General features: G+C 41.8%; 1 protein-coding gene across 12 annotated transcripts in view; it reads left to right on the top strand.

Moving 5' to 3' along the window:
- Nucleotides 1–26,386, top strand: part of cacna1aa (calcium channel, voltage-dependent, P/Q type, alpha 1A subunit, a) — a 53,870-nt gene that overhangs the window by 10,443 nt on the left and 17,041 nt on the right. For 3 of the 12 annotated variants that reach the window (XR_003052352.1, XM_025064236.1, XM_025064231.1), the window contains exons 1-33: nucleotides 764–897; nucleotides 1,000–1,112; nucleotides 1,206–1,318; nucleotides 1,410–1,541; nucleotides 1,707–1,779; nucleotides 2,015–2,132; nucleotides 2,594–2,661; nucleotides 2,798–2,904; nucleotides 4,292–4,342; nucleotides 5,412–5,580; nucleotides 6,242–6,813; nucleotides 6,889–7,238; nucleotides 7,448–7,583; nucleotides 7,730–7,859; nucleotides 8,084–8,143; nucleotides 8,287–8,393; nucleotides 11,863–11,962; nucleotides 12,228–12,388; nucleotides 12,502–12,642; nucleotides 12,736–12,937; nucleotides 13,017–13,181; nucleotides 13,259–13,369; nucleotides 14,314–14,397; nucleotides 16,086–16,088; nucleotides 17,593–17,709; nucleotides 17,821–17,886; nucleotides 18,117–18,214; nucleotides 18,306–18,456; nucleotides 18,875–19,002; nucleotides 20,495–20,591; nucleotides 24,539–24,644; nucleotides 24,880–24,987; nucleotides 26,128–26,231. Coding sequence is in view for 11 of the 12 variants with exons in the window: in XM_025064236.1 (XP_024920004.1) it covers nucleotides 1,041–1,112; nucleotides 1,206–1,318; nucleotides 1,410–1,541; nucleotides 1,707–1,779; nucleotides 2,015–2,132; nucleotides 2,594–2,661; nucleotides 2,798–2,904; nucleotides 4,292–4,342; nucleotides 5,412–5,580; nucleotides 6,242–6,813; nucleotides 6,889–7,238; nucleotides 7,448–7,583; nucleotides 7,730–7,859; nucleotides 8,084–8,143; nucleotides 8,287–8,393; nucleotides 11,863–11,962; nucleotides 12,228–12,388; nucleotides 12,502–12,642; nucleotides 12,736–12,937; nucleotides 13,017–13,181; nucleotides 13,259–13,369; nucleotides 14,314–14,397; nucleotides 16,086–16,088; nucleotides 17,593–17,709; nucleotides 17,821–17,886; nucleotides 18,117–18,214; nucleotides 18,306–18,456; nucleotides 18,875–19,002; nucleotides 20,495–20,591; nucleotides 24,539–24,644; nucleotides 24,880–24,987; nucleotides 26,128–26,231 (4,200 nt within the window). In the remaining variant the exon portion in view is untranslated. Of the gene's footprint in view, nucleotides 39–690; nucleotides 898–999; nucleotides 1,113–1,205; nucleotides 1,319–1,409; nucleotides 1,542–1,706; nucleotides 1,780–2,014; nucleotides 2,133–2,593; nucleotides 2,662–2,797; nucleotides 2,905–4,291; nucleotides 4,343–5,411; nucleotides 5,581–6,241; nucleotides 6,814–6,888; nucleotides 7,239–7,447; nucleotides 7,584–7,729; nucleotides 7,860–8,083; nucleotides 8,144–8,286; nucleotides 8,394–11,862; nucleotides 11,963–12,227; nucleotides 12,389–12,501; nucleotides 12,643–12,735; nucleotides 12,938–13,016; nucleotides 13,182–13,258; nucleotides 13,370–14,313; nucleotides 14,398–16,085; nucleotides 16,089–17,592; nucleotides 17,710–17,820; nucleotides 17,887–18,116; nucleotides 18,215–18,305; nucleotides 18,457–18,874; nucleotides 19,003–20,494; nucleotides 20,592–24,538; nucleotides 24,645–24,879; nucleotides 24,988–26,127; nucleotides 26,232–26,386 lie in introns of those variants that run through there. The other 9 variants (XM_025064229.1, XM_025064232.1, XM_025064228.1 and 6 more) reach the window with 7 other exon arrangements.

The raw sequence follows: 26,386 nt of genomic DNA on the forward strand, positions 1-26,386 counted from the left end.
GCTGAACCCTGAGGAAGTAGAGGGGGATCTGGCTGTTGGTAAGATAGAGACACACACACTCACACACACACACACACACGGTGAACTCAAAGGCAGACCACAGCTACATACAGATGCTACCTTGTCTTGCATATCAGCATCACTTGAACCTCTCCTCCCCCGTCCTCCCCCGTCCTCCCCCGTCCTTCCCTCCTCTCCACTTCTGCTCTGGACTTCTCTGCTCACGTTACACTTTTTGTCTTGTCCTCGATCTACCTCATCTGTGGCTCTGTTTTTGTCCAATCTGAACTCGATGCCTCGCTCCAAGAATCTCCCCTCACTTTGGAAGAAAAATGTATATATTTGTTTTCATTTAAATCACAAAAAGACAATAATACAAATAACAATTCGTACAATTATTTTCTTCTAGAATGAAGGAGTTTACTCTTAGACTTTAGAAATAGAGTATAACTAGATCACTTTTTCATGAATTTTCATTTACCTGAGAACTTTTTGCCCCCGCCTCTTTCTTCGGCCGTGCACGTCCATGAAGGCTAACCCGACCAAGCTTAAAAGTTATAACCAGAGGTTGAAATAATCTAAAATATTGTTTAATTTTTTATGTAGAAGATAAAATAAAGTATTATTTATTATTAAGCGCCAAGTCTTTATTATCCCTGTATATAAAAACTGCTTTTGTTTTTCTCGTAGGTTCGCCTTTTGCCCGTGCTAGTTTGAAGAGCTCCAAGCTTGAAGGATCAACTTTTAAGCGGCGGGAGCGGCGTCTGCGTTTCGTGATTCGACGTATAGTGAAATCTCAAGCCTTCTACTGGACCGTGCTGTGTCTAGTGGGCCTCAACACGCTGTGTGTTGCTGTTGTGCACTATGACCAGCCAGATCCACTGTCAGACTTTCTCTGTGAGTAATGTGGAGACGTATGGATGGATGGAGGGATGGATGGATGGATGGATGGATGGATTCTTCTTCTTCTTCACGTCTCATTTCCCTTCCTCCCTGTAGATTTTGCTGAGTTTATCTTCCTGGGGATTTTCTTGACGGAGATGATGGTAAAGATGTACGGCCTGGGCAAACAGGCCTACCTCAACTCCTCCTTCAACTGCTTCGACTGCATTGTGAGTCCACCACACACACACATACACACACATACACACACACTCATGTTTTTGAAACATTGTGATGACCGTATGCTCCTGTATCTCCACCAGGTGATTTGTGGAAGCATATTTGAAGTGCTGTGGTCCATCATCCAGCCGGGCACATCATTTGGTATCAGTGTGCTCCGAGCTCTCAGGTTGTTGAGGATCTTCAAAGTCACCAAGTGGGTTCAGTTTCTAACTTCTCTCAGATTTCCTTCACTCTGATGTGAGTCCCGACTTAAAACACACTGTTTCTACATTTGCGTCTGTCAGGTATTGGGCTTCGTTACGTAACCTTGTCGTTTCCCTACTCAACTCCATGAAGTCCATCATCAGCTTGCTGTTCCTGCTCTTCCTGTTCATAGTCGTCTTCGCCTTGTTGGGCATGCAGCTCTTCGGAGGACAGTCAGTGTTGTTCACCTTTTGCCCTTTTCACTTTACATATGTTTTTTAAGTTAAAACATCTTAGTTTATCTCAGTAAAGTCTTTCAAGTGGCTCTGCCGTCATCTTCTCCTGTCCTACTCTCTCTCTCTCTCTCTCTTTGTCGCTCTATCCCTCTGTTCTCCTAGGTTTAATTTTGAAAGTGGTACTCCTCCAACCAACTTTGATACCTTCCCTGCAGCAATAATGACAGTGTTCCAGGTGAGCATACCAGGGTGAAAAAGAAGAAGGAGCAGTGGAGGAGAAGTGGGAGCTGCTGAACACTGGATTACTGTAGAAGCAAATGATGAGAGGAATTAAGGGGATTTGCATGAGGAAAATATTAAAAATTTAAAATTGTAATCGCAAATTCTTAAATGTCCTTTGTCTGCAATAATTGATTTGGAACAAAGGGTGAATAAATGTGTGTGTGTGTGTGTGTGTGTGTGTCTCCCAGATCCTGACCGGTGAGGACTGGAACATGGTGATGTATGACGGCATCCAGTCTCAGGGTGGAGTCAACAAGGGCATGGCTTTCTCCATCTTCTTCATTGTGCTAACACTTTTTGGCAACTGTATCCAATGACGGAGAAGAACGCAACACACACTGACGACAAAATACACTTTTCAGTTACACATTGCCTGCTTTAAAAAATAAATAAAAAATAGTTTGTGCTCAAAAAGTGCAAATATACAGTGCAGGAAGTATCTTAGCAGGACTGGCAGTATGGACGTATCTGATTGGTCAGATCAGATTGGTTATGTATTTATGAAGAACCAAGAAGGTTAAGACTTTAGATGACTTTATAAACCACACTGTGCTGTTTTTATACAACAGATTTTCATTATGTTTTTGGTACATTCCTCACTGTGGTTTGGACCTTGAACCACTCTCACTGTAGAAAATACTTAGTGCTTAAAGACCATACATTTAGACACAGGTCCACTGGTCCGTTGGTTTGTGATCCTCCCATTTATTTTGTTCAAGTGTCGGTCTGACACCCACGTGTTGGATTTCCTTTAACTCGATGTTCAGACACTCTGCTCAACGTTTTCTTGGCCATCGCTGTGGACAATTTGGCCAACGCACAGGAACTGACCAAGGTTCAATTAGTGTCTCCTACTTTTTCTTTTTGATGCGTTGAAGGTGTCCCACCTCCCCGTTCTGTCTTCCCTGTATTTTAGCGTCTTTTTCCATCGCCAGCTTCTGATTACGCTCTTCTCATATCTGTATGTGCAGGATGAACAGGAGGAAGAGGAGGCTGCCAGTCAGAAGATTGCCCTGCAGAAAGCCAAGGAGGTGGCTGAAGTCAGCCCGCTGTCTGCTGCCAACCTCTCCATAGCAGCGTGAGTGTCTAACTCTCACTCTCCTGTGCTTTTTTTTTTTACAATCCACTTTAAAACATTTTCATTGAATTGATTTATGTGCTCCTTCAGTCAGGGGAGTCAGACACTTTGATCTCTTTAGTCTCTACATGCAGCCATCGCTGCTTTCACTTCTGGTAAAGTTCACACACATACACACACACACACACATACTGACCCATTAAAGGAAAAACACACCCAGAACGGGCGGGGTCACGACCCATCAGCACCACCGACCTTTATCTCTTTGATACCGACTACAATATCCCCCTCAGTCCACCGCCGTGTTGTGACGCCAACATATCGTTGTTGTGATTCTCTTGTGACTGTTTTGTGTCCAACAACATGTGTCGTATCTTCTGCATATATGTGTATATATGAACTTTATTTGGGCCAGATCACAAATGATTTTTTTTCTAATATGTTGTGTGTGAATGTTTTTGTTTGTGTGTACTCTAAAAATACGGTGGAAGAGGACCTTTTAATTCTAATGATTTTAATTATCCATTTCATTTGCTGAGGGAGCTGAGGATACGTGAAATAGTCCAAGTAGTAGAACTTTGCAGAAGCATAAATTTAAAAAAGTATATACTTATAAAGTTGTGTCAGTGATGAAATCACATAAAATGATCCTCAAATACACAGTATATTATAGTAGTATATGTAGAGGCTGAATCGAAACTCTGATTTTTAGAGTTTGATTTTGCAGACATTGCATAGACAAAGTAGGCACCAGGGGTTGTTGAAAAATTGAACCACTGATGAAAAAAAAAAACAGAACTGAAAATTAGAGTTTGATGCAAGACAGTTGAAATTTGCCAGACGTGCAAAAAAACCAAACAATAATTAAAAAGTAAAATAATTCTCAGAAGTCAAACCAAGGTCTTGGCTGCTCTGTTGGAGGTGTCGTTGGACCCGTATATCAGTTCCAGTACCGTTTACTGCCAAATTTGAAGTGTATTCACTTGAATCCCACGCAGAACTTTTTGCAGGTATCTGTTTAAACCATTCCTGAACGTACTTTTATAGATTCACATAATCTAGAATGTAATGTTTACGTATTGTTACTGATGTTAGAGTCACGTGCAGCAGCTCTGTGATTAGCCGGATATTATTCTCTCTCTTTTTTTATCTACGATTTGTTGAAATTGAGTTTTTTATTATTTTATTTTTTGTGCCTCACCGCTAACTGGATACATCAGTGCTGTTTAGTTATTGGATTGTTTATTTAATATGATTATTGTTGGTTTATGGTCCATTTCGGAATGAAATTTCCCTGGGTTTTTTTTGTTGTTGTTGTTTTTTTTTTTTTTTTTTTTTTTGTTTTGTTTTTTGTGGTGTCTCACTCACAAGCTGTTTCCCTCCTCAGCAACAAAGTACACAGTGAGTGTCACAACGCTACCGACCCCTTTCTGGACTGGTATTTATTTATTTATTTGTATATTCATTTCTGAAACTCTTCTGTTCATTGACTTTACAGCCATCCTCTGCTTCCCTTTGTGTTTGAGAACACCCCTCCTTCCTCGTCTCTCTGATCGGAACTCTTTCCAAACATTGCTTTCTTCAGCTCCTGTTTCTTTTGGCTCATTTTTAGACTCTTTTCATTTTCTGTTGCCTGCAACTGAGTAGTATGACTGCTGCCTTTCTGCAGAAGAACTGAAGAGATAAAGGTTTAGCATTTCCGGAATATTTGAATGGCTAAAAGATGAAGGTGGAGGTTCAATAGGTTCAGTAACAGGCTTCAGTGACTTCACCAGATGTGCAGTTAAACATAGTCGAGTTTTTTCCTTATTCATGTTGTGTTGTTGTTGTAAAAAAAAGGGAAAATGAAAATGAAAATGTTGGACCTTATCCAACATTTTCATGAAAGGGGTCGAAACTTTTTGTGGGCCAAACAGGGTTAACATTTATTGAACAGTCTATTGCATTGCCAGAGTGTGGGTTATAAACGTACTTTTGATGAGATTTGCATTTTCAGTAAACAAATGTAAGTGTGCGCTTGATTAGAATGGGAATTCAACAAAGAAGAACTCGCCCTGCACAGAATTTGACCACTGACTGAAGCCCTTTTAAGTTTGGTTTTAAAACAAGCAACCAAATAATAAGCTCTGATGGGCCACATAAAACATTGTGGTGGGCTATATGCAGGCCGCGGGCCTTGAGTTGGACGTGTGTGTTTTAGTGTTTGACTACATAATTCTCCTGTGTGGCTGCGTGTCTGGTTCTATCCTGTGCTTCTTTGCGAGCTGCGTCGACATCATTATCCCCGTTCTGTTGAGCTGCCTTGTTCTGTAGGACCGGTCAAATGACCCTCTCAATGTCTGTGGTCCTCAGTGTCTCTATATGTCCTGGCTACTTTACGTATTTATATTTTGCCGTGGCTTTTCACATCCTTCTTATATCTCTGTCTTTATATCTGCACACTTGTCCGTGCGTTCCAGGTCTAATGGCGCCAACGCCGTCTTTCTCTGCTGTGTTTCATTTTGCAGTAAGGAACAACAAAAGAACCACAACAAGGGAGTCAACAAGTCAGTGTGGGAACAACGCACCAAGGAGCTGCGGAAGCAGACGCTGGCCTCCAGTCGGGAAGCACTGTATAACGAGCTGGATGCTGACGACCGCTGGAAGGCAAGGGAAGGGAGGGAGGAGCAAAACAATGTAAAGGACAAGGCAAACAAAAGCCTCTAGACTTGTGGTACCCGCGTACACAAGGGACGGCATCTGTGATAGAACAAACTTGTTTTCCTGTGGATGCATAATCTACGATCCACAAAAACCCATTTCTACAAAAGTCCGTACACTTTTGAAAAATTGTGTTAAAACTAAAACCCTGAGTCCTGAACTGCCCGTACTTGACTGTCCTGCCTGCAGTCCAGGTCTGATGTACAGTGTGGAGACTCCATGTGATGATCAACATCTTTATTACAGGACAACGATTCAACCTGTGAAACTTCAAACAATTAGCATAATTCATTTCCAAATGGTTAAAAAAATGTTTGAAAAAAGAAATGTGACCCAACGGACAACTGACCTCACGATTTACTGACAGATTACAAAGACCTGTGTTCAGGTCTTTGTAATCTGTTGAATTGATGTTGGTTTAAATACTTTTTGTTCTAAAATTTAGATTTTACTGCATTTTAAAAGTGCACCAACTTTTCTGAAAATGGGGTTATTACAGTAAATATTGTTAACAGTTTTTATGTAGCCTAAAATGAATATATTTTATTAGAAATGTATATTAATACTAACTCCTGGCTTTTCTGTATCTCCTTTCCAACATGTCTGTCTCTTTCTCCATCCTTTCTGCTCCTTTTAGATAAACTTCTCACGGCACATCCGTCCAGACATGAAGACTCACCTTGATAGACCCCTAGTGGTCGACCCCCATGAGAACCGAAACAACAACACCAACAAAAACACTGCCAACAATTCGGACCTCTGCTACAGCCAGCACCATCCTGCTGAGGAGCTCCGCAGACAAACAGGCGGGGGCTCAGGGGGCTCAGGGCCGTCCAGGGCTCCTTTAGAGAGAGGCGAGTCCACGGACAGCAAACGGAGCCGTAAAAGTGAGCACCACCACCACGGCTCCCACGTTCGACTGGATGCTACAGTGATACCTGGGCCGGGCTCAGAGGAGAAGCCTCCCAGGCGGCATCACCACACCCGTAAAGGGTCAGAACACAGGAAGTCCAGGTCTTATCGAAAGATTTCAGAAGAAAGTGAGGATGGTGGGGTAAGCAGTGGGAAACCAGGGAGGCGCAAAAGCAAAGTAGCAGATGGAGGAGAACAGGAAGGAGCCGGTGATGGTAATGAGAAGAGGTCTCGTAGGAAATGCCACAGCAACCACACGGACGGCGAAGGAAAGAGGATGTGCCAGCACAGAAGGAAGTGAGTCCAATAAACTTGGCTGTGAATTTGATTTTTTTGTCTTAGCTTGATACATTTCTACTTTTCTTCTCCTAGGGAGAGTAGTGTCCCAAATCTCTCCACCACACGACCCATTCAGAAGAGCCTCTCCAGGCAGAGCAGCCAGTACATGGAGGACATGGACAACCTCATGAACACCAAGCTGGTCTCCGGCTCTTCGCCACCAAGCTTAGGTCATCCGAATCAAGTTCCCAGTCACACTGCTGCCCCCAGCTATGGATCTGCCCTTCATCTCGCAAACAGTGGCACTCACGGGAGTCTTGTCACGCTCGACAGCTACGGGAACATCGGACATCACCGTGCCAACAGTGTCATCAGGCTGCCTCATCCTGATTATACAGCCATAGACATGCCCATATTTCCATCCACCAATGCCATACTGCAGGGTAGGAGCAGTGTCAAAGATTAAAATATTCTTTTCTCTTATTAATATTCTTTTTAAAAATTATGATAAGATTTTTGCATATGAATTCTTGTTAAATATATGAATCAGTGGCTATAGCAAAGTCCTGGTATTGTCCTGTGAAACAAAAAAAATGGAGAGCCTCAGTAAAGGTGTTTTATTTTTCCAACTCTTCTCTTCCTTCTGATCCAGTCAATAAAAACGCCAACACTGAGCCGTTGCCTCCAAAGGAGGACAAGGACGATGATGATGATGAGAAGGGAGGTGAAGGAGGATCCAGACCCATGCCTCCTTTTAGCTCCATGTTCCTCCTCTCTACAACCAACCCGTAAGTTGAAAGATCACAGATTATCAAACATTAACATGAACTTTTTTTATCCATTTTTTTGAGTGTGTAAATAAATCCAGATTCTACCCTAAAGCCCCAGCTGACACCTGCATACATTACTCATGAAAAATCCTGTCTGCCCCCAGTTTTCGACGGGCGTGTCACTACATCTGCACGCTGCGTTACTTTGAGATGTGCATCCTGCTGGTCATCGCCATGAGCAGCATCGCTCTGGCTGCTGAAGACCCAGTGTGGCCAGATTCTCCTCGTAATAATGTGAGTATTAAATCAAATATTTATTAATGGGTTCCATCAACCCTTACGTTTTCTTGGTTGTGGTTTGAAATTTAATTTACATCTGAAATCAGTCCCTAATTGAAAAGGGAAGAAAATCCATATATTACTTTGGGCCTGACATTTGAACACGAGCTCATCATTTTAAATCTTCACTGTGAATGACCACAGTTTAAATCCAAAATGTTGTCTTTGTCTTCATACAGGTTCTACGCTACTTTGACTATGTCTTCACAGGAGTTTTTACATTCGAGATGCTGGTTAAGGTAAAAAAAAAAAAAAACAAATTCCTGCCTCCTGTTCCTGTTATTTTACCTTATTTTTAAATTAGAACTTTTTTTGACACATTCAGTAAAACTCTCTTTCTGTGTCTCACGTCATGTAACCACATTCCCATCTTCTTCATCAGATGGTGGATCTGGGTCTGGTCCTGCACCAGGGCTCTTATTTCCGAGACTTGTGGAACATTCTTGACTTTATTGTAGTTAGTGGTGCTTTAGTGGCCTTCGCCTTCACGTAAGCCAAACTTCTGTTTCTTTCTTATTCATTTCCCCTCCCTCCCTCTGTCTGTCTACTGACTCACTGGCATCTTGGAGTACCATGGTTGTTTGGGGCTGTTTGTACCTCATTTAATACCATGTATCTGTACATATCTGAGCTAGACAGATACCTGTAGTGTCTAGGTAAAAATCACATAATGTTGCATTGAACTTGCATTAATATGAGAGCAAAACAGTAATAAACACAGCCACATCAACTCCATACTGAATCCTTTGACCTACTACATAGTCATAACACAGTATATGTAGAGGTGGAAAACCACAAATACAGTAGTATTTCTATAATAGTATTTACTGGAATGATGAAATTCCAAACATGGCTGGTGCTCCAGGGTTGCAGTGATGGTTCCACATTCAGAAGAGTCCCGTGTCCCTCCTTCCTAGTCACTTCAGTATCTGTCAAGTCGACCCTCCCCACTCCCCCTCACTCGATTTACACCTGCTCTGTACTGTATCTGATTGTGTTTTTTTAACATATTTATCTTTGCTTTAAGTTCTTTGTCTTCTACATATGTGTGTGTGTCTGCCGTCTGTATGTCTGTAGTTCTTTTCTAACGGTCTCTGCTTCACAAATAATCATCACACACACTGTTAAGGCCCTGATAGATGTAGTGCTGGCATATTAGAAATATCAGGAGTTACTGCACAGGCAGTGTTTTATCTACCGTATGTCACTATGAAGATAAACTTACAAAACAATTAAATAATCTCGTTTAAGTAAATTCTGATTTATTACATCGGTCTTCAATGACACTAATCCTCGGAAGGGAGACTTAAACCAGCCACAACAGTATCGCACACGTCCAGATAGTTCCGTAATTCACTTTGTGGAAATCAAACAGCGTTTCAAAAAGGATCAGTAGTCCCACTGGAGATGTTTATCACTGCTTTAATCTAATTAGTCTGGTCTGAGGGTTGCTGCTGTCCTGCATAACGCCGCAGTCGCACTGAACTCTGGGTTCACACTCACTCTGGCTGCTGACTGAACGTGCCTTAAAGGCAATTTCTTGACATTTAAAATAATATTTTTTTACCAGGCGGTTTGATTTAGTTGGCATTACACTCTTAAACTGGGTCATGTTTGACCACACTTCCCCTCAGCGGCAAATTCTTATCAAGAAATCTGTGTTTTTAGTTCATAATTTTGTCACAGCGATCGTTTAATGGTCGAAAATGAAATGCACAGTACGAAACCAATCTATGGTACAATTGGAGATAAATTAAAAAAACCTCTCATCTCACTTGTAGTAATGATCATAATATTGATATACTTTGCTTATACTTACTATTGTTAGTAACAGTTGAAAAGTGTGAGTATTTTTTTCTTAGTATGAAACAGTTCTCACTTATGGTAAGAACACTGAGCTCCTGCACTACAGTGGCAAGTCAAAATGCAGATTAAATTAGTTAAGAATGCTCCTGTAATGTTAATGTTCACATATATTAATTTTTTTTATATAGAATCATATATATATATATATACATTGATATGTAAACAATAAACCTTAAAACCTTCTCGTGTTAAGTGATTTTAGAGGAATGATTTGTTACACACAAAAAAATCTAGGTTCAAATGTGGGCTGGCTGAGATTCTTTTGGTTTAATGCACTTCTTCTTTAGGTTTTATTGGCAGTTATGCTTCTTTGTTGTTGTATCATTGCCCCCTACTGGATAAGTTCTATTTGATTTAGTCTTTGCAGTCAAACCCCTGGAACCTCCTGGGGTTTAATTAAATGACAGAGGGTTTATATGGGACCAAAGCTCCGTGTTCTCGTTCACTTTCTTCCTATTTGTCACATGGATGTTTTTCTTTAAATCCCCTCCTGTCTGTGTGTCCTGCTTTGTTTCCTTTCTTCCACACTTTGTCTTTCTCTCTCTCTCTCTCTCTCTCTCTGTCTCTCTCTCTCTGTCTCATCACTTCGTTCGGACCAACAGCAGCGGCGGCGGGTAAAGATCTGCTCCTTTTTCCTCCTCATTTCTCCCGCTGCGCTCTTTTCCTTCCCTCCCGGCCATTCCTCATCACAGCTGACTCCTGTTGATGTCAGTTTTTTTTTTTTCATTGTTCACCATGGAACAGCTGAGACGTGAATACAGCGACATCTGTGACCTGAGTCTCAGATACCTGAGATACCGTCTTGGACGCTGAAAACTCCAGTGGCAGTGTGTGATGGTGCACACGTTCACACAGTCAGGCAGTTGGTGTAACAGCTGTAGACACTTGTAGCTCCGCACACAGCCGCTGCTGCTGCTGCTGATAAGCCTGTAACCTTTGACCTTAGGTCATATAGAAAAAATTATCTACAGGACAAGCAACATTGTACTACACGTAGAGGTACTGTAGGTAGTACAGGTTAGTACAGTTCATCAGTAACATTCAAGAGTTTTTTAATTGCATATACATCCACAGATATACTCTGTACGATACAGTGCACAGTGAGATGAGCATTATGAGAAGGAATAAGTCAAATAAAAATATATATATAGAGAGAGAAATCTTCTCCTCAGCAATTCAGTTGTCAGTGTTCATTGTCAACAGTGACTCAGACAAGATTCCATGTCTAAACAATGACTGTGAAACTGGCTGGACTTTACAATTCACCAGATTCCCGAGGCACCCTGAGAAAGAGTGACAGTTTGACTGATTGATCAAGCATTTTGATCATGTAAAATATGACTTTTGGGAATTGAAGGGTTTGTGAAATAATATAAATGGAGAACTATTCCCAAGGTGTTGCTATTTTACTCGAAGGCCTGCTGCTTTACAGTAAGTCGCTCCAGCGATGCTTCTTCTTGGCAGCTGCAGACAGATGAATACAGGGATGTTTATGTCTGACACTTGGACAAAACTCTCTCTGTAAATGTCTCTGTGTAAAGTGGAGTTCTCCATCACTCAAAATGCTGCTTAAACAAGGAGATACTGCAGCATGGAAAGCAAGGTTTCAATGCAGCATGAATATACAGTACCTGGCCTCTAACTGGGCATGCACCAGCCGGGGCTTTAACTGTCTTTGTAAAGCATTGAAATATTCTGCAAGGTGTCCAACGAACACAGTTACCGGATAGCATTCAGGCAGGAATGATATCGGTAGTCCTCATAGCATGTACTTATATAACAATAAGTCATTTAACTCTAGCATGTAGCTGCGACGCTTACCTCACAGCTAGGAAACAAGGCTAAAACATAAAGTCATAGCAATGCAGCATGCGTTGCTATATGTTTTTAACCCAGACGCAGTTACTCATTTTGAGTTAACTCGGACACAAATATCATCAAGGAATGGCTGCCCACTGCCCTGTGTTGATTACAGGAGACGCATGTTTTCCTCATTCTGGACAGACTAACTGACTGTATGTGTATGTGTGTGTCTTTTTTTTTTTTTTCTACTGGCACGTGGGTGTGTGGCTGTACGTGTGTCCACATGAAGAGGGAGCAGTAAGGGAAAGGACATCAGCACCATCAAGTCTCTGAGGGTACTGCGTGTCTTACGTCCGTTGAAGACTATCAAACGTCTTCCGAAACTCAAGGTTTGTTTATATAGAGACATGCACGAACACAGGTTTCATTTTTTTATTTCTTTTTGTTTTTCTTATATATACTCCCAAACATGTTTTGAAAAAAAAAAACCCACTAAGGCTGTATGTTGGCATTTAGAAAGGTCTTTCACATCAAGTGTTTTTCAACATGCAGGCAGCTGGTTGGTTGTGACCCAGATTTTGTGGAAGAGCGAGGTTTCTTGGACATTTCTCCCTCTTGTGTCCCCTGTGTCCATCCTGAACTTTCTATTTCCAGGCTGTGTTTGACTGTGTGGTGAACTCCCTGAAGAATGTGCTCAACATCCTGATCGTCTACTTGCTCTTCATGTTTATATTTGCGGTGGTGGCTGTGCAGCTTTTCAAGGGACGCTTCTTTTACTGCACTGACGAATCCAAAGAGTTTGAACGTGACTGCAGGTGAGGTGCAGGTTTATACCTAATGTTGAAGATGCTACTGTAAGTTCAGTATAAATTCTTCTCTTCCCTCAAATTTCTCATGTTAAAAGCATACCACTGATGACTTCTTTCAGGGGCGAATATCTTCTTTACGAGCGTGATAACGAAGTGAAGGCGCAGAAGCGGGAATGGAAGAAGTACGATTTCCACTACGACAATGTGGCTTGGGCCCTCCTCACCCTCTTCACTGTGTCTACTGGAGAGGGGTGGCCGCAGTGAGTAGGCGTGAATACGCACATGCAAAGCACACATGCTTTCTGAACATTCATGTGAACCAGCGTCTCCGTTTCTCGTCTCCTCATCTGCAGGGTGCTGAAACATTCAGTGGATGCGACTTATGAGAACCAGGGCCCGAGCCCAGGATACAGGATGGAGATGTCCATCTTTTACGTGGTGTACTTCGTGGTCTTCCCCTTCTTCTTCGTCAACATTTTTGTGGCTCTGATCATCATCACCTTCCAAGAACAAGGAGACAAGATGATGGAGGAGTACAGTTTAGAAAAGAATGAGGTGATTATTCATTGCCTTAATGACGATATTAAAAAAGGGATGGCTTAAAATTTTTTTTTTTTTTTTTTTTTTTTTGCAGAGAGCCTGCATAGACTTTGCCATCAACGCAAGGCCTCTGACACGTCACATGCCAGCAAACAAGCTCAGCTTCCAGTACAGGATGTGGGAGTTTGTGGTGTCACCACCCTTTGAGTATACCATCATGGCAATGATTGCTCTCAACACAGTGGTGCTGATGATGAAGGTATATATATATATATATAGTATCATATATTTGTTGTGGTGACTGTGTGTCCCACTTGTTTGTGTGTCTGTTTGCAGTACGATGGAGCTCCTGATGCCTACGAAGGTGTGTTAGCAAACCTGAACATAGTCTTTACTTCTCTCTTCTCCATGGAGTGTGTCCTCAAGATCATCGCCTTCGGAGCACTGGTGGGTTTGTGTGTGTGAGAAAAATGATTCATACTATTTTACAAGGGTCCTTTCTGTTGATATAGACTATTATTAGTGAGACAGTAAATACTGCAACAGACAAGATACCAAGCCAGGGAGGAATTCCCTCTGAAGAGACACTTCATCCTCTTTTTTTTTTTTTTTTGGTTAAACTGTTATGGATTGGTGAGCTTTTTCAGTAATGTAATGGGATGTATATAGTAATTCTTTAAGTGGTATTTATTTGTGCAGTTGTTTAGTATCATCCCAGTATTTCTATAAAAGAAAATAATTCAAAATGCCCTTCTGTAAAAGTCTCTCAACACATTTTTCCGTTCCGTCAGTATTTTAACACCAAGGAGCTCATTGTCTGTCACCTTGTGATATGCTCAAAATATTATTACAACATGATTTGCATGATTTACATGATCATTATGTGTTGTCTGGATGGACCTGAAGGAATGCTAAAACATTCCGTCGGAGGTTCAGAATAAGCAGGGCACTTCACTGTGTCCTCCTATACACAGTCACACACATGAGTAACACCAGGCCTGGGAGATAAGGTTTTGTGTTGATGTGTGTGTGTGTGTGTAAACACTTGTTTAATGCACAGTTTGGCTGCGGGCTGAAGCAGACCTCACTCTTCAGCAGACACACTGCTTCACAGCCCAGCTTCTGAACAGAAAATGAGCGAATCTCTGTATAGATGTGTGGCGTGAGTGTTTTTATTTACACATGAGAGAAAGATTCTACTGTGTTTCTGCTACATTTAACGGCATCTTGTTCTATTCCATCTATTTGCCTCGTCAATGATCATTTCCTAAACATTCATTTTTAACAAACAGGTGAATTGACCAACATCTGGACTGACTAACTCCCACTTCAACCTTCTTTGTCTCCTTTCTTCTCTCACCCATGCTCGACCCGTGTCGTTCTAACTTCAGAACTATTTCAAAGATGCCTGGAATATTTTTGACTGTGTGACAGTCCTGGGCAGCATCACTGACATTCTTGTCACTGAGCTTGGGGTAAGTGCAATGCCGTGGGTTAACGGACAAAAAAAGAAAAAAATCTGTCAAAATCAAAAGTGTGTATTGAATGTTTGTGGAGCAAGTTCGACTGACGGAGCGTTTCTGTAGGCTACACATCTGTCACTGTCTAAAAACACAGAATACACCGAGCCAAGGGCTTCTGTTGAGTCTCGCGTTAATTGCTCAGTCATGGATGAACAGCTCTTGAAAGTCTTATATAATCGCCCTAGTTGGTGGGAAAAGGGTGGACGGGGGGTTATAGCCAGTGACTGAAGTGCTGAGCTGGTGTGAGAGAGGCAGGAAGTAGGTTGACGGTGAAATTCTGTACAGTCGGTTTCTGCCTGTTGTTGATTAATTTAAAAGTAAGTTTAACATGTGGCCTAATGAGGAGATACAGCTGTGAGGCCATTGATACTGCTGCACTTAGACTGTACATGAGAAACAGACTGATGTCCCCAACTAATGTGACAGGCTGAAGGCTAGAATAGAATAGAATCAAACAGAATCCCCATCACTCTTGTTGAGCTTTCTTAAACTTAGTTTAACATGTGTGATGTTACAATCCCGTTTAGATGAAAAACCTCAGTAGAGCAGGTCATGGTGGTCCTTATTTGACTTGATCAACAGTGTTGCTTCTCTTGTGTGGTCCAGCTGTCCCTCACATGTGATGTCTGCTCATAAATACATATACTGTATATACATAGAGACGCGTTATCTTTTTATTAGTGTGAATAACATTCATGCAGTTATTAACACCACCTGCAGGGGTCTTCTCGTCTTCTTCCACAGCTTCAATGATAGATTTGTGTATTCATTTTTATGTATTTTGTGTGTGTGTTTCCTAGGAGTGTCTTTTGCTTTTTAATGAACCAAAAGCTTTTTGTGAAGCTGTTTGTTTCAGACAGAACATGAAACAAATTTAGGCACAATTTAGTCAAAGATAAATCTGCAGCTAGAGTATATATATGTGGATATATGTGGATATATGTGGATATAGTGTGCCTGGTGTTCTGTCTGATTCACAGATACACCTGGTAAACAAATGGTCAATCTACTGTAGGCGTCTAACAATCTTGTGTTTGCTTTGATTCATATCAATTTTAAAAGGATTGCAAAAAAATTGATTCAAGTATTTATAGAGCCTGATTTAACAGCTGCTCTCACGTGTCGGAACTAAGACACTTTGTCTACCAGGTCTGTCTGATTAACCAAGGGGTTCCAATGAGTCAGAGCTCACATTGATGCCATTAACCAGTTGATCAATAGTATTATTTGTTCGATTGATTGGGTTTAATTATTTAATTCTATCTTTTGTACATTGTTTCTAAAAAAACCACTCTACTCTTGGCATCCCTTGGAATCTACTGCTGTGCTAAAGATCTGTTTCTGTATTTTCTGATTTCTTTGTTGTTCTTTTTGTTTTTATCTTTTCACATGCTTTCTTTAAATTGTCTACAAACTTACAAACGACGACCCGCTGTAATCTACCTCGCTCCTCCCCTCCTCCCCCCGCCCCCATCACCTACAACTACCTCCTGCGATTCCATCCAATCAAAATGCACTATGAATCCTCTGTGTCCAACCATGACAACTGGCTTGGTCAATCTCTCTGGTTGTTCTTGGAACCAACCAAAATTCCAAACATTTGCTGCTGTAAACCATGTGTCTGCAACATCCACATGTAGATGGTTTGTAATTTTTATTTTGGAACTCTTATTTTTATTGCATTCGTTCAAAATGCATACCAGCCAATGCCACGGCTGTGAAGTGCTGCATGTTCACCGCACCAAATTCACAAATCTCTCTGCCAGTCACATTTTGACTATATGATACAGTTTTTATGTCAGTATTTTGTATTATTCAGCCGCCCTTTCTGCAGCACTGCCAGTGAGTCAGTGAGCGGTAGAATGACAGAGATGATGTGACTCCAACGTGTTGCCTCTGGCAGAGAGAGCAAGTGATGCATGAGGCCTCTCGCATGTCTTTGGCAGGAACCATTGGCTTTTACAACACGCACCAACACACACGCACCAACACACACAACAATGTAATAGTGCTGTACTGTGATCTGCATGTGCCTGCTGCCACCTCCTTGTACACACTCAAACTCTAAGATTATCTATTTAACAGAAGGCAGAGATTAAATGTATTATTTTAAAATAAATTCATTTTATGCACAAACTCAATTTTAGAAAAAAATGTTCATATTTGAAAAATTAAAACCAGTACCATTTGTTGCTAAATCACTTGAAACAGTTGATAAAACATCTTTTAACATTAATAGAATTAGAAAATGGTGGTGTAGTACCCATCTGTGCCACACGGGGGCTGAGGTTTGCTCACTTTTTTTAACAACATGTGTTGCTAATTAAATGGAGCTACACTGCATCATTCTTTTGAATTATTATTAAACATGGTACTTTTCAGGTAATGTTTTTTTTCTATTTTTTTTCTGATGAAATATTCTATTAAAACAGTACATGTCTTTATTCAATTTAGCAACGTCTGTTAAACCAACGGCGGTCCATCAGTGACCGTCTTTCTCTAATTCGGCTGTGACACTGCTACGACACGTGACGTGATGTTGTGGACCATTCCTGTTGGATTACCTTGTGTTAGTGCACATCTGCATGCTGCATGCTTCCTGATCTGGAGATGTTTGCCTTGAGAGAATTAGTGCATTTGATTGTCCTTCAAAGAAACGACCCTGACGTCCCTGCACATTATTTACTCACCACCAGTAATCCTCCTTAAACCAATTGGTTTGACACGTATTTCTATTTGAATGATTTTTTTCTTCCTTGTGTGGTTTGGTTTGGTTTGGTTTGGTTTGGTTTGGTCTAACTGAATGAAATGAAAAGCTTGTTGGAGCCTTGCTGATTTGAACATGGTTTGCTTTGACTTGTTCGGCTCCTGAGTTTTTTTTTATTATTATTATTATTTACGTTCAGTTTGAATCTCTTTCCGTTGGTTTTCACCTTTTCTTTTCTGATTTTGGTTTAAAAACATTTGAAAATGTGAGCTAACTCTCTTTTCTTCTTCTGTACTTCTGCTCCTCTCTTCTCTGTCATCATCCTTTATTTCTGCCTCTCCTCTCTCCTCGCTGCTCCTCTTCTGTTTTCATTCCTCCTGCTTTGTACACCCAACCCTGTCTCTGTCTTTTTCTGCGGTCATGTTGTTGCTCTTCTGTAGAATAATTTCATCAACCTGAGTTTCCTGAGGCTGTTCAGGGCGGCTCGTCTCATCAAGCTGCTGAGGCAGGGAGAAACCATCCGCATCTTGCTGTGGACCTTTGTCCAGTCCTTCAAGGTCTACACCTCATTCATTCTGTTTGTTACGAAGAGAAAAACTCTATGTTTTATGACAATCACAAATTCTAAAGACCACAGCAGCTCACACGTCTGATGTATCTCCCCTCAGGCTCTGCCTTACGTCTGTCTCCTCATTACCATGCTGTTCTTCATCTACGCCATCATTGGAATGCAGGTAGGGTGACAGCGCCACCTTCAAATGTGCGTTGGAGCTGGTGGGATACATTAAATATGTTTTATAGCATAACGATGATCAGTAGAAGGAGGATGATGATGGTAATCATAAAGACTTGGTGCATGATGGGAGAGGAGAGATTGTTATTATGACGGCTGTTGGGAAGACGTGTACAGTTGTTATAAATAAGGCCTGGATGATTGTGTTCTGTTCACACCTGTGTTTGACAGCTTTTTGGGAACATCGCCATCGACGAAGAAGGAGAGAGTGCCATCAACCAGCATAACAACTTCAGGACGTTTGTACAGGCTGTGATGCTGCTCTTTAGGTGTTTATCTCTGTCTGTTTTTATTCAATGCTGAGCTCTGTGCATTTTATTTCATGAATGAAAATCAACTTCTTTGTCTGTGCTTTGGTAGGAGTGCAACAGGGGAGGCGTGGCACGAGATCATGCTAGCTTGCCTGGGAGGGAAAGGGGGTGACCCTCTTTCAGGGAACCCGGAGCCGGAGTGTGGCAGCCAGGTTGCCTACCTCTACTTTGTGTCCTTCATCTTCTTCTGTTCCTTCTTGGTGAGCACACACACAACGTTTTTCACACGTATTTGAGTTATGAACCATATTTTAGGCACAGCAGCTCAGGTGTCGTGAAAATTTACATACAGAGGATGAAAACAGGCATATATATGAACATATATATGGACATATATATGGACAAATATATGGACAAATATAAAGCTGCTCTAGGTCTCCATCAGATATTTGTTTTTAGTTCTGTAAATATGTATATATATTTATTTATTGAAGTCAGCAAAAAAATTAGCAGTTCATGTTGCATTGTGCTTGTCATGATATTTTGAGCTTTTGACATTTAGTGTTGTGTTTGTGAACACAAGTAGAGTAGGAGTTGGAACTAATTTTCTAATGATGGTACTCTGTTCTTTTTCTGATCTAACTTTTGACTGAAATGACTGTGTGTCATTATGTGTAGATGCTGAATCTGTTTGTAGCCGTCATCATGGACAACTTTGAGTACCTGACCAGAGATTCATCCATACTGGGACCTCACCACCTGGATGAGTATGTCAGGATATGGGCCGAGTATGACCCTGCCGCCTGGTGCGTAGAAACATTTTTGCCTTTACGTAAATATAAACACACAATGCCTTGAAACAAAGAGGAGCACAGGAGTAAGAAGGTTCTATGAAGTTGATGAGTTTTCTGTTTTCATTTTCATTCACCAAGATAAAGTCAGGACTGCACATTCACAAATCCAAAACGGTGACTTTTGTTTGCGTTTAAGTCAATTATTCAGCCGACCCAATTCCAAATGTTTTAAAGAAAGTACAACGTGACACACAAAGGTAAAGTAACTACAAGCTGCAAGGGGGCTGTGAGGAGTTGAGAGAAAAACCAATGGTTATCTCTCTCACACCCTACAATCCCCCCCCCCACCCCCCCTTCATCCCCTGTAAACACCTTCACCTCAGTTTTCACCTAAACTTCTGTCCTGTATCTGGAATCTGCATACTGTTAAAAACCGGGCTGTGGCAGTGTCTACCGTCCAAACAAATCCCACGTCCACTTCTGTGACCCAGTGTCCTGAGGACATGCTAAGTGCCACAGTATCTGTATTCCAGCGTTTGTGTCTGTTGCCCTAATGGATCTAAAGCACTTCAACTGCCTTTGGATAAACAGTTAGTAATTACACAGTGGCTTTATGAATCTGTAACACTGCAGACAAAACTGGTCTGAACCCAAAACCCTGGAAGGTTTATGAACAGATCCACAAATGACATCCAGATCAGAGACCACCAGCCTGGCCAGGGTTTCAGCTTCCTGTCCGGGATCCAGAATCTAGAATCTTGGACAGAGTTGATTCATAAATTAGTTCACAAGAAACTAAGAATAAAATGGACCCAGTCACTTTAGATGTGGGTCCAAATCAGGACCAAACTGACTGTGTGTGCAGTTATAATGTAGAGACTCCAGCACAGACTTACCTGGACAGATCTATATCTATATACCTTTGCTCTGTGGTCATACAATTCTCCAGTCCATAGAACTACAGATTTTAACACCGTGACCAACTTTTAGGTCATAACCCACATTTTGAAAATCAAAACTGTTTTTTTTAATCATTAAAAAAAATTTTAAACGATTTTTAGACAATTCCCTTCACTCTTTGTTTCCAGGACCAGTGTGCGTTTTTTTGTTTTTCACAGCTGTTCACGACACACAAAACACATGCACAAACACTAACACACACACAGGACTGACACTAAACACACATTTGTTCACCACAAGCAACTATTAGGCATTTGACTATTATTTACTCTAACGTGCACTCGTCTACTCTCTTAGCAATTACCTAATTCCATTGTGTGTCTAGTTGTGGCTCAAAGTGTAGTTCACAGAATTAAGTGCTGAACGTATCACTGCATTAAACTGTAGGGTTCTTTCAAAAGGCTGTTATTTGAAGTAAACACACTGTTGATGCCGTGTGTACTTGTCAATGTTGTGCTCTTCCTCCCACCCAGTCTTCTGGATGTGTGTTTTTTTCCTGTGTGTACGCCTACGTTTCTTAACCCCCCCTCTATTCTTCTTGCAGCGGCCGCATTCATTATAAGGACATGTACAGTTTATTACGGGTTATCGACCCACCTCTCGGCTTAGGCAAGAAATGCCCTCATAGGGTGGCCTGCAAGGTTTGACTTCCATCCAAATTAAATCTCTCAACCACATTTGCCAGCCACAGCATCCAGGAATGGAATGAATGCCGCTTTATTTATTATGGTTTCCTTTTTTTTTTTTCCTTTTACTTTGACAAACCTCCTCCACTGTTATTGTTTTGCATTCTGAACTGCTGAGAGAATGTGCGGGACAATGCAGACACCCAGAAAAGCATGTAAAATGCACTAAGTAAAATGGGGAAAAATATTTTTATTATTTTTACTTTATTATCGTTATTTTTCGCTTGCTGTAGAGCCATGGCTATGATGTAACAAGCTACGGCTGCCTACTGCAGTGTTGCATTGTTCTTGGTTTTTTGGGGGTTGGGGGAAAGACAGAAACTGCATTGACATCCCCCCTTACTCCCCCGCCCACCCCCTTCTGTCCATCTGTATGGAAGGACCTCGGTGTTAGCTGTCAAGCTCTGCCCTGCCCTGAGCTCAGGGTGTCATCCTGCAGTACATGTGTTTATACTTCTGGTTTTTTTTTTTTGAACATTTACCTCCAAAGCTCAGCCCTTATCTTTTACTCATGTTGCTGTTCAACATGACAGTTGTAGACGACTGTAGCTCATAGAGAAGACACCCGGTCACAGTTTCCCAAGTCACCCCAATAACCTTGTCTTTCTGCTTTTTGTTTTCTTACTCTCTCTCTCTCTCTCTCTCTCTCTCTGCTCTCCCTCTAACTTCATTTCCTCCTTGATCTTCTTTGTTTCTTCCTTCTACATTACCTCTCTCTCTCTCTCTCTGTTTTTTTTACTTTTCCTACTGGTTTGGTTAACCTGGCCGGTGATGCAGTGGCAGGATCAGTTGCAGGGAAATGTATGACATGCTGAGGCACATAAGTCCTCCCCTAGGACTTGGGAAGAGGTGTCCAGCACGGGTGGCCTACAAGGTCAGAAAGGAGTCGTTAATGAGAGGGTGTTTCCCAGGAGGGCGGGGCCAATGTTGTGTGGTGTAAATTTTAGTGTTGTCGTATCTTTGGTTTTGTTTCTGTTTTTTGTTTTTTTGTTATTTTTGTTGAAAGTTGAGGTGAGCTGATCAGTGTTGTGGTGTTGTGTGGTGATTGTAGGTAGAAGGACCAACAGGATGATGAGTGTGTGTAGGTGTGTATCCACAGACGGGGGGGCGACAAGAGAGACCTTCTCAGCTCATCTGCGCTGTGTGCACAATCCACCATTTGTATTTATGAGAAGACCAAGTAAAGACGTTAAGTGCAGAACCAGGTTAGATTTCCAAACAGGCAGTGGACCAGACAGAAGACTGACTGTTTGTTTGTTTGTGTGCAGCGGGGCTTGGAAGGTTCTTTAGACTTACGTCCTCTAAGTCGCCCCTCCCTGTGGGACGTGCAGACTCGTCCACATCCATGCAAAGTCAAACTTAGGAGCAGGTCACAGGCGGAATCAACTCCAGGGTGGTTTCTGTTTCTTCTTATGGTAGAGAGAGCAGAGAGGCTTGTGTCACTGCTGTGTTTTTTTCTTTGTGAGTCTCTGGTTGCCACACAGAGGCTGTTTTTGTTTCTCTGTCACCCCTTTTCCGTAGCAACAACCCCTAAGGCAAACTTTTCTATCTGCAAGTCCAATCTTCTCTCTGTCCTTTGGTTCTGTCGTCAATGCAGTTCTATTCTGTTTCCAGCCCCCCCAGCCCACCCCAGCCCACCCCACTTCATCTCTGCCTCAGCCTCCACCTGCCTTCTGCATGACGTCTGCACATACCTCTGCCTCTCATGTCATTTAACACAGCCTTACGCTGTTATCATCATGAAAAGATACAGAATGACAACAAACAGATTCATCTTCATGTCAGTGAAGAATTCCGTTCATCCCAGTCATGGTATCCTTCAGAGGGTTGATCTAATCCACTTTCATTTGAGGAGTTTTCTAACTTAAGCCAGCTAAACACACTTTCATTTGAGGAGTTTTCTAACTTGTCTTTGTCACAAGTTTGGAAACCACGGCGTTAGATCTCCACTCCTGAAGATTATACACATGATGTCCTCTTATTAGATCACTGAGAGCCTCAGGTGAAGCCAGCTAAACGCCTGTGGGCACCAGGAATCACTTCCATCTCCAGTCAGTGCTTCACACATACACGCTTATCCAACAGAGCTGGGGGAAATAGTACCAACGTTCTCTGCTGTTTATGTTCAGTGTAATTGGGTTTGAAAGAAGGGCGCAATAATTAATCAACAGAGACGGACAGTGTTTACTCTCGCTACAAAAGATAATTTTTCCAAATGTGCTATTTACCCCAGATTCTGTGTTTTTCTAGTGTTTCTCCTCTCCAGTGTCATCCCCAGACAGTTCCCTAAAAGCCTCCTCCCTGAAGTTAGAGTTTAGTCTTCAAACATGTAACACGTATTTCCTTTCTTGTGTGTTTTTTTGAAAAATCTCCAACCTGAATGAATTAGGTTTCAGATTTATCCTACTGGATAGATCTGTGTTTTCTGAAGATGTTTCACTTTTATACAGAAACCTGATAAAGGCCTTTTGTTGATGGATGAGAAGTAAAACATCTTAAAGAAGCATGTTTTTAATAATAAAAAAAAATCAAATGTGATATTTTGATAATATTGACCTCTACTGTCCTGAAGGTAGAGTTCTCTTCAATGACCCTTCTCATCAATTCTTACCAATGACAAAACTGGGAATCAAAACTTTTGATCTTTTAACCAATCCAATCCAATGACCTTCTAAGGTCATATCTGTGCTGATGTGAGGCACCATAGCCTACAGGCAGGACTGCTTTTTTAGAGACAAAACAACCAAGAACCATGATGTTTTGGGTTTTTTTTCTTCCAAAAATTGTAATGCTTTGTTCAGTTTTTACATCTATATCTATATATTCATGTTTGTTTTCCACTATCTCTTCCTCTCCGCTCTTACGTGTACCCACCACTCTCTGAACACTGTGTTCATTTATTTTTTTATTGTAATTTATTACGTGCATTTGGATGTTAAAGCACTGAAAGGCACGCACGCACCCAGACCATGGCAACATACAACGACTTCTTCATTTTGTGTATTTTCTTTTCTTTCTTGCTGCTCTCTCTCACCTTTTAACCCCAAGTCTGTGCCCATATCTCACACCCTGCACATTATGGAAAGTCAGGCGATAGAGCCAGCTGCTCTATTGTTACAGCCCAGTTCCATCTTTTAGAAATGTACCCAACAATAACCCTAATATAAAACGACTCGCTCTCTCATTTCTATGTTGTCGTTTGAGGATGCTTTCAGTGTTCGCTGCTAAGCTGCTTGTTTTGTAACGGCGTTCTTGTTTGTGCACTGCTTGTTGCATGGGGTGGAGATGTGCAAGAGGAGTCTGGGAAAAGAGAGATTATTTAAAGATTACAACAGAAACTTTGGTAGAAAGCATGATTTACTGCACGTCTGGGTTGTCGCCGTCTCCCTTCACTGAGCACGTATGAACGTCACTCTGTCACCTGTGTTTGTGATTCTTTTCCTTCTGTCATAAACCAACAGAACAAATAACAGATCAAACCAATGAGCAAAAAAAAAAACCCTCCTTCTTCAAAACAGTCTGAAGGTTGTTTTCCGGTCATTCGTTTTTGATCTGGTCTCTGTTGTTGACGCTGTGAACCTCCAAACCACTAGAGGGAGCTGTGGATCATAAAAGCTGCCACTGGGCCTCATAATTTCTTTATCATAAAATAATAGCTGCAGACTTAATAAACCCCCAAACCTGTAGAGAGATAGTAGAGCAGTAAACCAAACCTGAAGATCTTTGCACTTGACATTTCTCATTTCTCTATATTAGACTGAATAAAGATAATTGTTAGAGTGACACTCTTAATCCAAACCCTTCCTCCTTCCCTCCCTCTCTGTCACTTGGAGGTTCCACATGCACATCATCACCCGGCATTCTCGTTTTCTCCTGCCTCACCCTTACTGACTCTCCCACAGAGGCTGCTTCGTATGGATCTACCTGTGGCAGACGACAACACAGTCCATTTCAACTCCACCCTAATGGCCTTGATCCGCACAGCGCTGGACATCAAGATCGCCAAGGGTACGGAACTTTTGGAATCCTGCTTAACCATGTTAATACTGTTTTCACAGCTCTGTCGGGGCCGCAATCCCAGAGAAGATCTGGAACATTCTCTTCACTGACTATGATAAAACATTTCTTTCCCATATTTGTTATTTTGTGTTTGTTTTGTGAAGGTACAGTCTTTTTGTTTTTTTGACAGCCGTCTGTTCAAATAATGTTCCCTTTGTGTGATTTTACATGTGTGTGCCTCTAGGTGGCCTCGACAAGCATCAGATGGATGCAGAGCTACGGAAAGAGATGATGGCGATCTGGCCCAACCTTTCCCAAAAGACTCTGGACTTGTTGGTTACGCCGCACAAGGGTAAGTTGCAGGGCGTGGGCACAGGCGCAGCAGCAGGGCTCGGATGAAGCCACCAAGCGCCACCCAGAGCTCCGACGGCGATTGTCTTCACACCACCTGAGGAACGCTTCTCTCAGCCCGTCTGTCTGTCTCTCTCTTTCTGTCTGTCTTTCTTCTTCTCTTCGCTGCACCCTCTGAATCAAACGGCACGTCACATCACATTACGACACATCACTTCACCCACGCAGCTCTCATGCATATTTATATTATTTACAGCAAGGGTGTCAAACATATGGCCTGTGGGCCACAACCGGCCCACTCACTGTTTCAATCCTTTGAAACATGAAGTGTTCAGGAAGTGTTTTGTAAAATTATATTTCATTTAAAAAGAAGATTTATCTAACGTTCGTACTTCTTTGCATGAAAACAAAGGGAGAAAACATGGACTTGGTTATTGTTATTTAGAGGTAATTATGTTGTGATTGTACTGGTCCGCTTGACATCCAAGGAATCCAGGAAGGAGCGAGGGAAAAACACAAACATGCTGCAGGTCAGACACAGACAGAGAAACTTTTCCATCAACTACACACAAGACACCCACCACTGCTGTAGGTCTACACGTCACCAGTCTGTGCCTCAGATCAGAGGGTGCTCTACTATAGACCACAACTCTATAGATGTCTTTTCACTCCAGGAGCAGCCAGCTCTGTGCTCCCTGTACTGACCTGGTGTATAATGTAGAAACTGCTGCAGTCGATGTATTGCATGGATTTTCTATCAAATGTACAAGGAGCTAAGAACAATGATATGTTCAGTATAATGTTTACATGCCTTTATTCCAAATTCTTTAGTCAGTCAACCACTTCAGCTGTTGATTGTGTGTTTGTTTATATATAAATATATATTATGTGACACTAAAGTTGTATAAAACTAAACTGAAGTAATTTTCAACTTAAAAAAAAGAGCATGTGACAGTCAGACTGTCTGTGAAAAGACCTTTTGCTCAGTGTTTGTGTGTGAGTGTGTACGTGTGTGTGAGTTTTAGATCTGTGTTAGGTCTGTGTGAGGGTGTGTGCATGGATCACCTCTTTCTGCCATTCCTTGCGCTGAGGGTCCATACCAAAGGGTCTAATCTCGCAGGGTAACTTGTCATTCTCTCAGCAGCAACAGACCTGACAGTGGGAAAGATCTACGCTGCCATGATGATCATGGAGTACTACCGCCAGAGCAAGATCAAGCGCTCGCAGGCTCTCCGTGATGAGCAGGTATCGTAGTCATGTGACTATGAGAATGAGAATTCAAACCTTTGAAACTGCATCTTCTACTACAAAGGCAGTCTGACCCACTGGCATCAAGGCTGCAGGGGCTGCTGCACTCTGTCCACCAGCCTGGGCTGTGACGTCCTCTGCATGTCTGGTTC

Source organism: Cynoglossus semilaevis, chromosome 17 (genome assembly GCF_000523025.1).
Source record: "Cynoglossus semilaevis isolate Cse_v1.0 chromosome 17, Cse_v1.0, whole genome shotgun sequence".
NCBI classification, from domain to species: Eukaryota; Metazoa; Chordata; class Actinopteri; order Pleuronectiformes; family Cynoglossidae; genus Cynoglossus; species Cynoglossus semilaevis.